This window comes from Aplidium turbinatum, chromosome 11, assembly GCF_918807975.1.
Source record: "Aplidium turbinatum chromosome 11, kaAplTurb1.1, whole genome shotgun sequence".
Classification (NCBI taxonomy): Eukaryota; Metazoa; Chordata; class Ascidiacea; order Aplousobranchia; family Polyclinidae; genus Aplidium; species Aplidium turbinatum.
The window spans coordinates 19,679,895-19,697,253 of NC_137482.1; the positions used below are offsets into that span (position 1 = coordinate 19,679,895).

Below are 17,359 nucleotides of genomic sequence, written 5' to 3' on the forward strand. Positions count from 1 at the left end.
CTACCCCTGGCGTCCTCATCGCAACTATCAAAAAAGGCAAATGGCATTTATCGGGCACGTCTATTGTCTACTGCAATTCGCAAACGCGGAATTGAACATTTGGCAATTACGGGGCGACTTTCTGGTCAAAGGCACCGGGGGCGTCCACATTTTGAAATCTTCAAAAATCTTTCAACATGGATAAACCAAGATTTTGTTAACTTAATAAGAACGATGGACAATCGATCGTTGTGGAGACTCACGGTAGCTGACGCCTTATTCAGGCATGGCCGATGATGATGTATGGTCATTTATTTGTAATTGGATGCGAAACAAAACGTACAATGTGCATCCAATGAGGGTATATGCGAAAGACCGTAGCCCTAAAAAGCGTAGAAGGTAAAAAAATGCTTTTTGAAAGCTTAGTCGTGGCAGTTTCGCATAGGCTATTTGTTGGTACAACTCTCAATACGCTCGGTTAAATTACACTGGTCTACAGAAACAAAAAAAAATTTCATGGAAATTCATGTAGTTCTATTTTCAATTTCTTTTTAACAACAGCAGATAGCCTAAAAACAGTCCATACTTGGTTGACATTATCGAGCTTCAAGAAAGTGAGATGCTAAAAAGAAACTTCAACGCAACAAATCTTCAAACGTTTTGATGCCAACAAATGGAAAGTTATCTTCTTATTACAAAAGTTGCCGTTGAAGTTCTCATGCCATTCGTAACCACTATTTATGCGAGCATGCGTTTTCTATTCTGGTGGTTGTTAAAGCAAAAAACGAAACCGGCTTGCATGCGAAAATGAAATGAGAATTGCTGTTTCTGATACAAAGCCTCGAATCTCACTATTGGTCACAGAAAAAGTCTCATTGATACAATAATATTTTTCTATTAAATGTGGTAGATTTTGTTTTTTGTAATTCAGCAAAAATTTGGGGTTCAACAAAAGCTTGCAGATTAGCGTAAGGGTTCGGCAGGTTAGTAAAGGTTTAGAACCACTGCTCTAGATGATCTCACATTTTTTGACTAAGTTGAGAGAAACTCGATGAAAACCAAGAGAGAAGAAAAGTCAGGCAGCGCACAACACCGTCTTTCCGTGTTTCTTTAGCGACTGTTTTTTTTGGAGGGTTGCCGTTTAATAAACTGACAACACTCTGAATTGCCTTTTTGTTTGCATAATGGAGTGGATAACCTCACATCGTGCGTTTGAGTACCCAGGAGAGAGAAGAGAAAACCAGGCAGTGCGCACACTACGGTTCAGCTTCAGAACATGTACAATGACATTTTAAATATTTCTTTCAAAAGAATCAGAACGAAAATCACGATATCATGTCGCATTGAAGATCATACAAATACTCTATGTACAAAACTCCTATGTCGCTCACAAGTACAACTCGATGCAAAAACTGACGCAATTTACCATTGCTCGCAAAGTATAAATAAACAAAAAGTAAAAATGCCCGATACAACAAATAAAACATTTCTATATTGATACAAGATGGATCATTTATTAGCTCAGGGCTTGTGTCCTAAAAGAGAGTATTGTAGTTGTCATGATGAGGACATCCGAAAAGTGAAAATTTGACTAAATTTGTGAAGCGCTGCCAATGCAAAGCTAAGAACGAGCTTTCGGAAGCAGTATCAAAAATAGCTTCTGTATGAAAACGAGTGGGGCAATAAGCGTAAGAAATAATAAATTAATGCTGCTGAGCCTCAATCGGACTTTCATAAGAAGCATTGTCTCCAACTGCAGCACACAGACAGGTATTGACCAAAATTAGCGTCTTCAAACCACAACTTAGCACAAGTTTCCATGCAGGAAACTATTCCTTTATTAGATTAATGGACGTTGAATTGACGTAATAAAGGAATGGCATACTACTACCCACCCTGACAGCAAACCAACCGATTTTTTTACATTGATTCTACGTCGGCAGACGTTAAATCAATGCAAAAAAACGATTGATTTGCTGTCTGGGCAGACAGCAAAATCTATCATTTTTACAACATCTGAATCAAACGTTAAATCAATGTAAAAATGACAGTTTTTTTTGTCTGGTTACGACATTTTCACGTTGGTTTGCTGATAACTGACCGCAACTGTGGCAAATAAGCTGACACAAATTACACTTGCAGAGTGGAGGATTTAAAAAAAGTATTGCATCGTTTGTGACGTCACTACGACATGACCGCGTGGCAGTGTAAAGCGTCTTTGTGTATCTAGGTGGGAGTGCGCGAAGTCCTTGAACTGTTCTTAGCAATAACTATTTTCGGAGTGTGCAATTTCGTTCTTCTGCGATCGGGAGTGTCCGATGGCGCTATGATGACGCCACGCACCGACGACGTCATAGTTTGATCGTCTTTTTCAGGTACAGTGCTATCAAAGACTTCGTCATCGTCGTGCAGCGATTGGCGCGGCGAAAGTTTGCCGTCTCTGTCGAAGGAAATGATCTCATCGCTCAATGACGACCTAAAAAAATGTGGGAAGTTATTTTCTCCAGGAATCAATTCATTCCAATGTTAAAAGCTGACCGGATTAACACAAATCGGACAAAATTAACAAATCAGCATTCTTCTTTGGCAAACTTTAAACGTCGCCCAGTTATTAATCTATAGCAGAATAACACAATGTAAAATGTTCAGTAACATAGCTTGGAGGGACACCTGTCCCAGGGCTCAGTATCGAAATTTTAATAAAAGTCGACATTTCCGTAAAGCATCATGTTTTACGACTTACACATTATCATCAGGGGGAACAAAAGTGTTTTTAGGTGCAAGAAACCCTAGTTACGCCACCGCATGTGCTGCAACTTTTCTAGAGATTACTAACCTGTCGCTGCCAAGGCGAAAAGGTAGGGCGAGTTTAAAAGCTTCTTGCATTTCTTCTTGGCCGCTATAAGGGGTTTTCGTCTTCCAGAAATTCAAGTTGCTGTTAAGTTGACCGAGAAGCAGGTTTTGTTCTTTGGACTTGTGTTTGTCAACCCACAAATCTATAAAAAAAAATACAATAAGTTCAAGTTAGAACCGACGACAGTTGTTAACCATGAGTCGCAGATGGATTAAACTTGGGTCGTGAAACTTTGCAAGGAAATGAATGGCAGGGGAGACTACAAATGGAATGGGAAGGTCATTTCAGTAAAACTGAGTGAACTTTGGGCCACGGTGAAAAAGGGCAAAAGGCGCTGGTCTATGAAAAGAGAAAGTCAGTGAGTAATGAGTATATTGTGCAGAAGCATCATCATTGAAAGACTTTTTAATTGAGATGTTGGATCTTTATTGAATTGCGTGCGCGTTTGTGGAACATATTCGATAAGGGCCACAAATAGATTTTATTAAGCTTTAAAAGATTTTTGTCGGCACGCTTGAAAATCTCAATGCACATAAATTGCGAGTATAAATGGAAAAAATTATATCGAACAAATGTTGAACAAAGCCATTGAAAACAACACTCAACATCGGTAAAGATTTGTAACTTTAGCCGGAATTTTATCTGAGAACTTACCGTGATCTTCAGGGATCTCACCGGCCAAAATGCCAGCTTTATGCATGGACAGAACTATTGGGTGAATAAGTTTATCGATGAAAGTTTGTTGAAGTTGAGCTACTTGAGGATTTCCACGATCCATGTATGGAGATACTGGAACGTTAAGTTGCCTCTCTTCGTCGCCCTGAAACGTTAAAACAACGTTTTAAACTAATTTATTACAGACAATACATAGATGGAGGATTCACGATTTTTTTTATTTCCAAGTCGCTCGGGTAAGGTTTCGAACGTGAAACATCGGAACGTCATTCCATGAACTCATCTCAAACGTTAACTTTCCTCCTCCATGGGAAATTGGCTGAAGGTTTGACACTTGGCGGTCACAAAATGTGATGTGGGAAACTGATGGCAACACAACCACCTGGTATCGTTCTCGCTAATAGCTGCATTGAAACCTAACATGCATGAAGCGTTGTGAAAGTTGCTAAAAAGTCATGCTGCAAACTTGAAACTAGAAACCTGATTGTTTTTCACAAAATATCATTTTACAAGTGGGCGTTTGACAAATATCTTAAAATCAACGAAATTTTCTCGTAAAAAGATTAAATTGAAGTTTATTGACAGTCAGTCATGTAGACTTGTGTAATTGATGCCAATGGAAGTCGTTTCCTATACCCTTAAAATCTGAAGTTTCTACTTTTATGTTTCAGTAATTTCTACACGTTGAAATAGCATCTTGATATATGGTTTAAATAAAACAAACAATAATTACCTGGACAAAAAACTCTTCACATATGGCTTTGGTCCACGTAATGTGAATAGGCTTTAATTTCGCTGGACCACCAATATCAGCAAGCTTAATCACCATTTTGCATACTAAAAGTCTATCTTCATCGGAAGACCAGTTTATACCGGTTCTTTCCGGCCTATCCACATCGCTATTTTCTGGCGAAGACGAAAGTGGTCTTTCTGTTTTGGAGGAAAATTGAGAAAGAATTTCAAAGTGTTTTTTCAAGTCCGTAGCAAGAATGGCTTCAACGATAAGAAACCTTAAACGTTTCCATTCAGCGGTTTCTAGATTCCTCAGGAAATCGAAATTCTTATTCGAATATAAAAGCTTCCAAGATGCCGCTGCGTGGTGGTTTTCCAACACTGACCGGTCGTTGTACAAATTCGCCTGAAATCAGAAGATATATGTCAAAGAACTTGCATGAACTACATAAAACTGTTTTTAGCGCGGGTTGAATGTTTGGACTTGACAAAAAGGTAAACTTTGAAAAGCAGAACAACATTCGCAATTAATTTTGAAAACTTAATGGGTTATTGTGTTGCAGTATATTTTGTAGGCTAGGGAGCCGAGTGATGGAAGATGCAATGGAAGTCAGTCAAGATCAACTTTCGATCAAATAGAGAGCGGCGATCGATGCCCATAAATGGCACGCGGCTGTGCTTAGGCACGACACTTAACGGCACGCTAAACGGGAACAGTGAACACAGAAAGTAAACTTATTGCTTCCCGACCACTTCACCACCGGGTCTAAGCCTTCGCTTGATTTATTTCAATGCGTAAAAGCATACACAAAAAGCGTTTGGAGTAATGTATCCTTTACTTTGATAGCTAAGTGCAAAGCTTTCTACTACCCATAATACTTAAAGTTAAACCACACATGACAATGAATCCTATTCAATGTTACTCCAAAGGAGCGAAAGCAGGAACAAAAACAAAAAACAAAAAAAGGGTCTTGTACAACAAACGTACAAAGAGCTTTCACCATGCTACGGGGTATGAGCAGGAAATGATTTGCAAAACTGCAGCAATCAGCTCCAACGGCAATATGGACATTTCGTTACACAAAGATACAATCGAAAGAATCGATCTAGTGTCAGCAAAGCGAAACGAGTTTTACTACTGCAAATATTTGATCGCGCGGTCCAAAAGCTTTTGAAACGTTCTTCTGTTTATCCGGGTACAGGGTGAATTTATAATTGCTTTCAAAAGAAAACAGCTCTTAACATAAAAAAATGCCAACTGAAAACATTAAAATATTTACAGAGCAGTCTCTGTTGCCTACGCGGTTATTAAATTGAATGGATACAATAGATTGAACATATGGTTGAAGAGCCGACTGACGTCATGCAAATCGAAGGGTTTCAATTGGAGAACAGTTTACGTCAAGCTGCCAAAGCTTTTATTGCACTTTTAATAAAATAAAATACCAACTTATAGAAATCTCAAAAATTGAGGCTTTTTTAATCGCTCTAGCAAGTTTTAAGGGTCCACACAATGTTTGATTGTTTCATCAAAGTTTCTTAACCAAAACTCACCAACGGGTGTCTCATTTCAACCAAGAAGGCATTTGTACGGCCTGGGTGGTCGTAGTCATGCATGGCGGCTGCAAGATACAGGGACATGAGTTCGAGAGCAGGGATTGCTTGAGCCAGAGAGCCATGGCCAATATTGTTCACTTGTCTAGTGTGATTGGCACTCGTGCCGCTGTCCGAATCTGAAAAAAAAATAACATGAATTCGTTGTCAATGAATGTTAGTTATCGTCCAAAAACATCACGAGAAATACTGTTCATTGAATGAGCTGTACTCAAGTGATAGCGTCGAGATTCAAACCCTAGGCCCTTGATGTTTATTTGTGGTGACAGGTGCAAATCAATAGAGCTGCTAAATGGGTGGAGCTTGAGGCTTTTTCGACAGCAGATGTTTCAAACTCAATGAGAATGTTAGTTTACGTTTAATATACGTTGAAACAAGGAAAAAGAACTTTCTTTTATCTAACCTGAAGAATCGGAACTGAACAGTGGAGATTGATCCTCAAGAGATCTCTCTAATGATGTAGAGATCTCTTGAGTGGAAAGAAACCAGCATCCATGAAGAACATCTGCGGCATGGATTCGGTTGTGATCTATAGAAGAGTATACGTTGTAAAACACGTGTAGTTTCAGCTAAAGCAAAAATCTAATTTTCGTTGTCTCACTAAGACTGATTTTTCGTCGTATAACCAGAATTCCGCCAAGTGGTTTGGTTTCAAATTTAGACTAAGTGGATGGGAAAGCAAGAAACAAAATATCTGTGTACACATTCAGGCATGCCTTCAAGTGTTTCACCAAAAAAAAGCCTCACGCTAAGGAGGGTTTCGCACCAGACTCCTTTCAAGCATCGTACCAGGGCTCTCATCACGTGGCTATGTAGCCCACAAGCCGGCAGCCAACCTAAGTTTCCGCAGAGATATGAATGGAAAAGAGATTATTTTAAATGAATTTTGAATGACAATCCAGCACTAGACAAATTTAGTGACAATCCTAGCCATAGCATGCTAAACTGTTTCAGCGGGCTTCCAGTACAGATGTTACTACTCAACAATTTATGGAGAAAATACCTTTGTAAAGGCGAAATGTCATGAATTTGAATGCACTCAGTTAAAAAAATATTGTTATTGTGAAAAACAAAATGTAAAGAAATCGTTGTAAAACAACAGGATGCTGATGAGATGACCATGTGTCACAGAAACCGTTCTATTCTTAAGTAAACGTTTGACAGAAAATAAAAATTAAGCTTCTTTCTGACAAAACACATATATTTGCTCATCATGGTGTCAGCAAGTGGCGCTATTCCACAGCGATCTAACGTTATTTGGAGATAAATCAACGCAAAGAATGATTGTATTTACAAGGTATTGCCCGGTAGCCGTTTTCCAATGCTTTCATGTAGCAAACAAATTCTTTTTTCGGAATATTAAATGTTTCGAAAAGGCCAGTGTCCTGGAATACCTTGAAAGCCATCTAGATAAGAAAAAAAGAGATTGCTTTTTGTGATGAAACACCTAATGTACTGTAAAGTGATGATATATAAAGATTAGCTGCAACGAAAGCAAACCCAACCCTTGATAACATGTTATAACAATTTAAATTATTTCAAAAATGTAGAAATTTTAGATGGAAGCAGGCCAGGCGGTGAAACACGATTTTTCTGGATACCTTTTAAAATCAAATTTCAAAAAAAAAACGTTTTAGAAATGAGCTCATAAGAAAGTCTAAACAAAGGTGAATCGTGATATAAATTGTTATCCTTCGAGATCAACCAACACGTTCAAAGGGTCAAAGACTTAGTTAGTTTTAATAGAACTTGTGCAAAACTTTTTGGTGGAAATTTCAAAACGTTGACATTCCCTCGAGACGTTTTATCGAAAGTTGACTGAAAAAAAAACAAACATCTTACTTGACTTAAGCCGCAGTTGGTCTTTTCAGCAAGTTCAAAAATTTGGAAGTTCCAATTATATACGGACTCTAGAAGCTGTTCTTGATAGTTCTGAAAAAACACGTGTCCCTCGTCCATCTGTTCGTAAATGCACTGGTTAGCATGGCGAGTGCCAACATCTTCCTCTTCCAGGATCACCGGGGTCTCGGAGTCTGGAGGAGTGACAATGGTTCGTATGGAAAAGAACTGAAATGCACATAAGACGTTGTACAGACCACATTTTCCATCAAAAAGTAAACATTTTATCCGCAATTTAAAAGTTTATTTGACCTCGGGAACCTTCATATCAACGTAAAAACTCGGCCGCCAGAACTGCGTCAGTGGCTGAAATTCTCTACAATTACATGAATCAAACAACAACACCTCATGGCCCAGAAATGATAATTCAGCTCTCGACATAGGCAGCAGACTTCAAAACTTTTCGGCGAAACTGAATGGATAGGTTAGTTTTTGACGTTTTAAATATAAATGGAAAATTCACTGAGTTAATCTCATCAACCGGGCCTGTGGAGGCTGTGGTGTTGGTTCAAAGCCTCTGCAATTATGTGAAGTTAGCATTGTAAAGTTTCCAAAGAAGCCCTGTCTGTTCGAGAACAAAGATTCCCTCCGTAAAAGAATAGTCTTGTTTAAGCAGTAGTAAGTTTGTTTCAACACTTTCCAGCTATTCCATTTTCACAATTTCTGAATATTTTTCACAGGTGAAACATTTACGAAACATTGCAGAGGAATATTGGGAAGCGGTGTGTACTGTGTAGTGAAAGGACATTTGAGAATAGAAGAAAAGTTGACTTTTTAGGGGAGGGTGGGTTTCCTGGATATTGAAAAGAAAAGAGAAGGATTTTCAACACAGTTGGCACAACAGTTTGGAACACAACGTCACAAGCGACAAATCACCTCTTGATTTTCAGGTACACAGTTGGGTAAATGATTCTCTGGAAGATAATGTCGGTAGGCAGATGATATTACGTCGGTATTGTCGGTGGACGATTTTGAACGTATCCCGGTGGGAGAAGGTGCCGACAAAGACGACGGGTCATCGCTTTCGTAATCGGATGAAATTGCCGAAACTGCAGAGAAATTGTAATTCAGATTTTATTAAAATATTCTTCAGGTCAATAAAGCATCTAACTGCGATACCGTAAAGGCAAAACATTTCCATGCATATTGACACAGTTGTTTAAAAAAAAAACGGAACTTTTTACAAGACCCTCGGAGGCGTCCTGCACGTAAGCACAGGGCAACTTTATCTCTTTTACTGTCCCACATATTTTCTCAAAATAGAAATGCGGATTGAACTGACAAGATGGTGTTTTCAGAACCAAATGCATCAAAACCAAAACTGGAACCGTAAAAATCAAATGCATCAAACCATTAAGCAATTTAAAGATCAATTTTCACTGCGAAGGTCTCTTAAAAAAATATAAAAACGTAAAAAATTTGTCAATCATCTATGAAAACTTGAATGGTAAATTGGCTCTATTCTTCAAACAAAAAATGCTGTTAATTACACGTAGAATTTGGTAAAAGAAAAAATTCTTTTCTTTTAGGTCTAAAGTAGATTAATTATTCAAATGGCAAACAGACAGTAGTGGTCTTTGTTTATTAATAAGATGAAATAAAATGCATTTGAAGCCATTGGACAGAGCAAAAACCCAGTTTCACATTCACTCAACGGTTAATGATGCTACTTTAACTGAAACTATCCCATTCTGAAATGCTCACTCACTTTTCTTTGTGATGTTGTGATGATGATGGATGTGCGAATGTGCGAAGGAAAACGTCGGAGAATCTTAATAGAAAAGTAAATTGGTCTATCAAAAATTCGCGTACACCAAAAACGCATGTCGGTTAGAGCACGATGAAACGTCTTTCTTTGATCAGGACATTTCACAAAGCTTTTTACAACATTACATTTAACGAGGCAAATAGAAAAAAAAGTGAATTTCAAGCTAAAATCTTTTGATGAAGTCGCGACTGTTACGTGATGACCGAAGCTCTTACAATCCTACAAAATCCGTCTTTTTTACATAGATTCAACCTTCGCAGAAGAACGGATTTTTTTTATGTGTAAAAGTAGTGGTTCTCTTTAAGATGATTAGCTTCTGTTCTTACTTGAAAAAAGCAGGCTGGGATATGTGCTTCGGCGTCCTAGATGATACGAGGAAGGATCTTCAAAAGCTGGGCTGCTGCACCTCGAATCGATTGGTGTTCCGCTGTGTCCACATAACAACAAGATTAAATGAAGTCGATGAAAATTAAATTAACGCCATTTGCAGTGCGAAGTCTATTCTGTGTAACATGTTATGATCCACCATAGCACAGCTGCTTAAAACCCATGTTTTTTACATTAATTCGACGTCTTCATACGTTGAATAAACATAAGAGTGATTTTGACGGCTGGCCAATTCAAAATTCGATACACCTGCGCACTAGGACTCTCCCGTGATACCACCCAACTCAAACCTTTTAGAAGATACTTGAAATTTAAGGCGAAACAGGAATTTACAGTAAAAAAAAAGCGCATTTGAACATCAAGAATCGGTCAGTTTAATGCACGGCCATAAAAAATGATAGTGATACTAGAACGAATATCACCATGTAACATCCCAGACAGCAATATCCGTTATTTTTACGGGTGATAATAATGGATTTTGCTGTCTGGGATGATGCATGTTGTATGCTGGTGTTCGTCAAAATTTTGTGGTGGCGGTGATGATTTCAATTCACATCCATGTTGAAACGAACGAAAGAAAAAATTATTCAAAAATCGACAATGGATAAAAGCAAATTCCAACGCTGCGCGCAGAAATGAAAGTAATTAATCACCGTCAGTCAGAAATAGACTAATTGTAGACAGCGACATTTTAAATAAAACAAACGCTTGATTTGAGAAAAGCGTACGGCAATATTAATCAATTTAATTACGCAAACAACATATCCGATGTCATGAGAAAACGGTGGCAATTAAATCGTAATTGTAAAAGTATGTCGGCCTTGAAAGTAAAGATGTCGTTTTCTGTGTTTAAACAAAGCCTGTAATTTACACGTCAAATGGAAGAGATCTTGACTTAACGGTTTCGAATTTTTCTTTCACTGCGCTAATATAACGTTTATTGAGAGTAGTCCAACAAAATGTAGAAATTGCTGTTCTATCCAACCAATTACTGTCAGCAAGCTAATGTGTTTAAGGTACATTGATGTTGATGCAGCGACACAGTACCCAGCTGACACATGTTACGCATAAAGAGACTTCGACTTCCCGAAGCCCTTTCCATCACTTTCATACGGTGGACCCAAGTATACAGACTTACATTGGGGTTCTGTCCTTTGGAATTTTGGGTAATCGTTTAGGCTTGAGGGGTCCAGGTTCTTCTTTTGGTAACCCCGTGGCGGTGGTAGTTGTTGAAAATAAATCACCTTGCCTGTCCAAACGTCGCTGAGATGATCGCTGAAACGATGAAATTAAGATGTAAACAAACATTACAATTTCGAAAAAAATTCTTGACGAGTAATTATTGAAAACAAAATATTTCTACAGGGTAGATGTGTGAGTGTTATAGTTTGATTAGAATGACTTTTTTGCATGCAGACCGTCCCAATCTAAAAGACTTCATTTTAAAGCCGCGTGACAAAAAAAGGCTTCAGCGCTGGGGTACAATACAATGACAATAAAACCAGGAAATATAGCAGGTAGTCCAAAACACTTCAAACTATGAAGGAAAATTTCAAACTGTCCCATTCAATTGAACGGTCTGTGATGAAAGTTTGCGACATCAGCAGCCACGCAAAGTTGGCCCAGTAACAACCTTCAGGCACAAAATGACTTTATCAATACGCACTGTTCAATGTTGATGCCATAGATAATTTATACAGTTCCAAGACCACATCACCAAAATTGGGAACAAATATGTTCTATTTCGGTTCAGACAACATCTCTCGGCATGACTAAGTTTTAATACGAAAAAAAAAAAAAAGATAAACTCAACAAAAATAACAGTGACCTTGTTTACCAGCAGACATCAGTCATAACTTATTTACGTTCGACAGATGACCACACTCTTCATAAACATATGCCTCTCTTTTGGTCCAAAAGTGATCATTTTTTCAGAGAAGCAAAGAAATTTGGGCTACCAAGTCTGCTGCATTTATAGCATAAGCATAGAAATACATAAAATGAGGATATAAATGTATAGCATAAGAATAGAAATACATAACATGAGAATTCTATTTGAATAAGGACCTTCTGATAATCCTATTTTAGGGTAAAACAGGCTGTAGAGGTTTTAGAAAGTAATAACTATATTTGATGTAATTTACTCTGCTTGGCTTTTTGGTTAGCAATTGGCATTGAGCAATTTTGTAGTATTAATAGTATTTAGTGTTTAACATGAGATATAAGTGTATAGCATAAGCATAAATAGTAATACTTTTGATGGCATGTGGCGTAGGTTCATGGCCAAGGTAGGGGTCTCTTCATCAGAGATATCCCCGTTCTTTTGCATCCACACAACTTGACGAGGCTTGACATGGTCCAACTGTAACACGATGATCATAAGATCAAAATGATGGTAATTGCGAAAATATTTTTCTATTGCATCGATACCATAATCACCTACTTTACACGTGTAAACGCCTTCGCGTTAGAATAATCATGTATTATTCTGAAGTGCTACAAGATTTTATTGCATAACAATGACAAAAAAGTTGTATCATAAGCTTAAAATTAAGAATAAAACAAGAAGACGGTATCATAATAACTACTTGCTGCTGTCTTACTTTGAAAACTACCTAGCAAAGCATTACAAGGAAGTCTGTAGGCCTCAAAGCATTTAGCTATGAAAGCTTTAAAGTTTTGAGCTATCAGACAGTGCACGAAATGAAGACATCTTGATAAAGCTTTAAAAAATTGGCAAGTTCAATGATGGCTGATTCATTTTCCGGTGCAAAGAAACCGTGACCGTACACAGGAAACTTACTTCATGCTATAGATCAGTGCTTTCCAACTTTTTTTACCCACAAACAGTTTTCACATTAGCAAAAATAGCCGAGAACTCAAGTGCAGTGACAGGAATAAAAATAAGTTAACGTCACAGTTTATTCACTCGGTACATGAGGTTTCTAAACCTCAATGAGACCTTGGTCCTTGAGCTTGTTTTACAACTTTGGTAACTGGTTTTTATCACACCACAGTCAATCCTGCAAAGTCGACTTCATGCAAGTATGCAGTTCGAAAAAACAACAGCTATGCTCGCAAAGCTCAAAAAGATTAGGTTCCATCGACTCAACATCACCCCAAACTTGTCTCAGAGAATAAAAATTCAAAGTTGTCTTTCCACATCTGCATCTGTAGACTTTGCAGCTCAATGCACTGCTCACCAATGAAGGGAAGTTCATTTTTAAATGTCCAACTGACATCTCAAAAGACTGTGCACTTGATGCTTTAACAGATTTGTTAAAAAGGAATACAAAGCTCCAATTCAAAAAGATGTAATAAAGGGCTCAAGAAGCATTCGGTGAACGCCAACTCAACAGAAGAGCTCTTCAAAAAGTGCAGTCGGATTTTTTTCGCTGCCAGGTTTTCACTGTCAAGAGTCTGAACAATTGAAATGTCTTCCCTTAACGTAGAATTCATGAGGCTTATTAGTACCCATCATGGATGCATGGTCAGACATACAATCAGGGTGTGGGTTCTTTTGACAGTTCAAAACTCCCCAATTCTTCAAGTAATTGCTTTATGAAAACCTAGTTCACTTGTCCGTGTTTTCACGATAAGTTTGTAAAGCAACATCAACGGTTAACATTTGATCTTGCTACCTGCTTGTAAAGGAAATGATTAAGTCATCATCATCATTATCATCATAATCCATCGTCGGTTTGTTCCCCACTAGTGGGGGTGGCCGATTGTTTTCGCGCAGCAATTGTTTTAATCCCTTTTCTCCATTTCATCCTGTCCCTTGCATCTTCCTCCTTCAGTCCGACTTTTTTAAATTCATCCTTCACTTGTTGTTTCCACGTTCTTCTTGGACAACCGCGTTTCCTCTTCCCATCCACCTTTAGATCTAGTGCCTTTCTAAGAAAACTTCCTTCCTCCCTCCTTATCACATGTCCATACCATCTTACTCCATTTGCCCTAAGTGAGCTAACAAAATCTGCTCTTCCTTCATCCAATCTGCAGCCTCAAAATTGATTAGTCAAGAAATCGACCCTGTCTTGTAGCTAATCATACCTAGCTTTTCTATTTTTTTCTGGAAAAGTTAATTTTTGTTTTAATTTGTTGTTCCTGACTGGATGACCTAAATTATGATCATTCACTGCCCCTGGCCAATCAAATTGAATTGTAAAATGTTGATATGAAGCTTCCTTCCTTTTACATATTATACAATGTCGTGATAAAACTTTATGTCCATCACAGTGCCATCGTATTGGCACATAAAACTTCTCTCCATCTCCCAAAAGCATCATAATACCTTGTCTGTAGCTCTAGGGTTTAAAACTAGAACTTCCCTTATGGATAAAATATACAATATACATGTGTACGTTAGAGCTTTAATAAAACATACTTTCTTACCGTGTATGGGTTAAGCAGATCTTGGAGCTTCTTCACGAAATCAAAGTAATTCGAAGGTCTCTTGGAAAGCTCATCAACAATGGTGTGGATTTCCACCAGCGTTGAAGTATCAATTAGCACAGAAGACATCACAGGCTAAACAGGAGAAAACACAATGAAAATGAATGTCGAGGATTTTCTGGCACAGCCTTATATTTATATTCATTCCGTGGTCTAACTTAGCGCAGGTAAGCGGCAGATGGTTGCTATTAAAAGCACTTCCTCACTTTTAGTGAGGAAACGTTGAGGAGAAGTTGAGAAGTGTCATAGGCACGTTGGTCTAGCGCGTGCACAAAAGAAACTAGCTTGTTCAAAAATATCTGCATCCAAAATTAGTTTGACGCAACGTGACATTACAAATTGGCTCAAAACGAACACAGCGTAAAAACGTAACGTCAGGTGATGAAAACGTAACAATAAAGATAAAAATACAACACGTTGAAACAAGAGGTTAGCTCCAGGGTAGGATTCGAAACTTGAAATTTCAGAATTCGGAGAGCTTTCTCTCGAACAGTTACTTTCTGTCTCATACCATGTATGGTAGGAGGTGTGCACAAAAGTCTCAGCAGTAAATGTGCATAAAAGAAACAAACCTCTTCACAAATATCTGCATCCAAAATTAGTTTGACACAACGTGATGTTACAAATTGGCTAAAATCGAACACAGCCTTTAAACGTAAGATCCGGTGATGAAAACGTAATAATGAAGGCAAGTTGAAACAAGTTTTTTTTTTTAAGGTCAGCTTCAAGGTTGGATTCGAATCGAGGAATTTGGAATTTGGAAAACTGTCTATCACTCGATTGCTTGCTGTCTCTTGCCATAGCAATGCGCGAATACCAATACTGTGCCGTCCCAGCAAGACCTGCACACATTAAATGAGTACTTGGGAGTACGTTCGGAAATTTTCCGAGCCCTTGAAAACGTTCGGGGCCACAACGGGATGTACAGATGTTTGGAAAAGCAATTCATACGCAACCATTCAATCCAAGATCAAGGACCAGCGAAGCTTATACAATATACAATTATACATGATATCATTGTGATGAAAGGTAACCTTAAGTTCATGATCACAAGTTCACACATCTGGCTCCAGACATCAAATCAGCCGTTTTTTACATTGATTCAACGTCTGCAGACGGATCAATGTAAAAATAACAGCTGATTTGCTGTCTGGTAAATAGGAAAAGATAAAAATACTTCAACTGACAACAAGAATGCATCTGAAAAACCGAAACTCCAAGCCTTCGCCTTCAGAGACCTTGCCCACGACAGCAGTTCACAGCGCTCACAAACCGCAAGTGTGTTGGATAAAACTTCAAGCAGGTTTTACCCGAAAATGGAAAAATTTTACCCATTGGTACAACAATGTTATACGTCTAATTTTATAAAAAAAACTTTTTTTATACTGTTTTGTTTAAGAGCCACACAGGCAAGTCGAGAAAAAATTTCAACTGACAGTGACAAAGAATGAAATATTCCAATGACTTCGGAAATTTATGCGCACAACAATACAAAAAATTCATAAAGAAATCGCTCTTAAATGCACAGTGCACACATGCAGTAGTATGGACGTACAAACAAGAGACCTTTAAAGAAACAATTAAAAAAATCGAACCATTGTATAAAGTCTTTTGCGAGGCCAACTGATAAAAACGTACTTTAAGATTCATTAGAAAAAAATTGCAGACATTTTGTGATCAAACAAGGTATAGCAACGTTGAATATATGTAAAAGCTTTATCTCGGCTCCAGTGAAATCTGCAAGCGTCCGACTCTATTGAAAGCAAATTTCTGGAAAAGCGTTTATGAAATTTTGTAAGAAGTTCTTGAGTAAACACGGTTATTGACACAGTGCGCTATGAATGGAGAATGGAGATGATGTACAAACGAGAGGGTGTGATTGGGAAGGGAGGTATAAATCGGCGACCGGGTAGTACTGCAAGGACAAACATTATTCTCAAAGCCACTGTGCAACTGCGTATAAAGAACTTGAATTGTGTAATAAACAATATCGGACACCACGCTCTATGAGATTACAGTTGCACAACTTATCGCCATAGGCACAAAATAAAATGATGCCTGCATTAGTACTATAAAAAAGACGTCAGGCATGTGGCTTACACTGTGCCGAGTGGAGAGGATAGAACATCACCCACAATTTTAACAATGGGTGAATTGCTTCCCCAGACAGCAAAACTCGTCATTTTTAGATTGATTTAATGTCTGCTGACGTTGAATCAATGTAAAAATGGCGGATTTTTCTGTCTGGGTCTACGCACAATAGTCAGTTTCAGTTTTTTTTTTAATTCTGAAAAAAAATTCAGAAGTCTTAGGGACCCGAAACGGGTTATGTAAGTCTACTATCTTGAAAGATTATTCGTGGATGTGATGTTTTTTCCAAACTACAATATTTTTGCAGTCAGCTTAAACACGATGACTATTTCTTAAACCTCTGTAAGCTATCTTCATGATAACAAGCAGTAATCAAAATAACATGTTTTTAGAATGACTTGGTTTATATTGAAAAACAAACTATTTTAGCGCACCTTGCGCTAAGTAAGCAAAGCGTCACCGTCCCAACTAGCAAATCAGCCATTTTTAGATCAACGTTTTCAGACGGTAGCCTAACTTGCTGAGTTGCATTTTGAACAAAAATCACTGCAATGTGATGTCATTGTTGACTGGATATTGTAACAAGAAAGTGACTTTTCTGAAAAACGCCACATATCAAAAAATTGTACAGCAAACATTGACTGTGAATCAATTAGTTGGCAATGACACAAAATGTTTTGAAGAAAAAATAACTCGTTTTCATCGCAACTTTTTTACTAAGCTTGTAAATTAAAAAAATATTATATTATGTCTTCAAATTCATCTTGCTAAACTTACATGCTCATCAAACTGACGCATCGCAACGTTAAAAGAACGCACACGTATCATAAAGAAATGGATTTTTCCACTCGAAAGAAAATACAAAACTTTTATAAAAAATTCGATTACTTTGACATTGAGTCATC

The 17,359-nt window shown here is 37.8% G+C and overlaps 1 protein-coding gene across 1 annotated transcript in view; it reads right to left on the bottom strand.

Moving 5' to 3' along the window:
* Positions 1-1,256: 1,256 nt before the first annotated feature.
* The window catches only part of LOC145779441 (cGMP-inhibited 3',5'-cyclic phosphodiesterase 3A-like), a 40,687-nt gene continuing 24,584 nt past the window's right edge, over positions 1,257-17,359 (bottom strand). Inside the window, exons 6-19 of the mRNA XM_082591031.1 lie at positions 14,304-14,438; positions 12,163-12,270; positions 11,047-11,183; positions 9,848-9,948; positions 9,462-9,524; positions 8,630-8,802; positions 7,697-7,921; positions 7,149-7,260; positions 6,258-6,383; positions 5,795-5,973; positions 4,242-4,646; positions 3,488-3,653; positions 2,816-2,975; positions 1,257-2,455 (exon numbers count right to left, since the gene is read on the bottom strand). Of these exons, the coding sequence (XP_082447157.1) occupies positions 2,206-2,455; positions 2,816-2,975; positions 3,488-3,653; positions 4,242-4,646; positions 5,795-5,973; positions 6,258-6,383; positions 7,149-7,260; positions 7,697-7,921; positions 8,630-8,802; positions 9,462-9,524; positions 9,848-9,948; positions 11,047-11,183; positions 12,163-12,270; positions 14,304-14,438 (2,340 nt within the window). The 3' untranslated portion in view covers positions 1,257-2,205. The remainder of the gene's footprint in view (positions 2,456-2,815; positions 2,976-3,487; positions 3,654-4,241; positions 4,647-5,794; positions 5,974-6,257; positions 6,384-7,148; positions 7,261-7,696; positions 7,922-8,629; positions 8,803-9,461; positions 9,525-9,847; positions 9,949-11,046; positions 11,184-12,162; positions 12,271-14,303; positions 14,439-17,359) is intronic.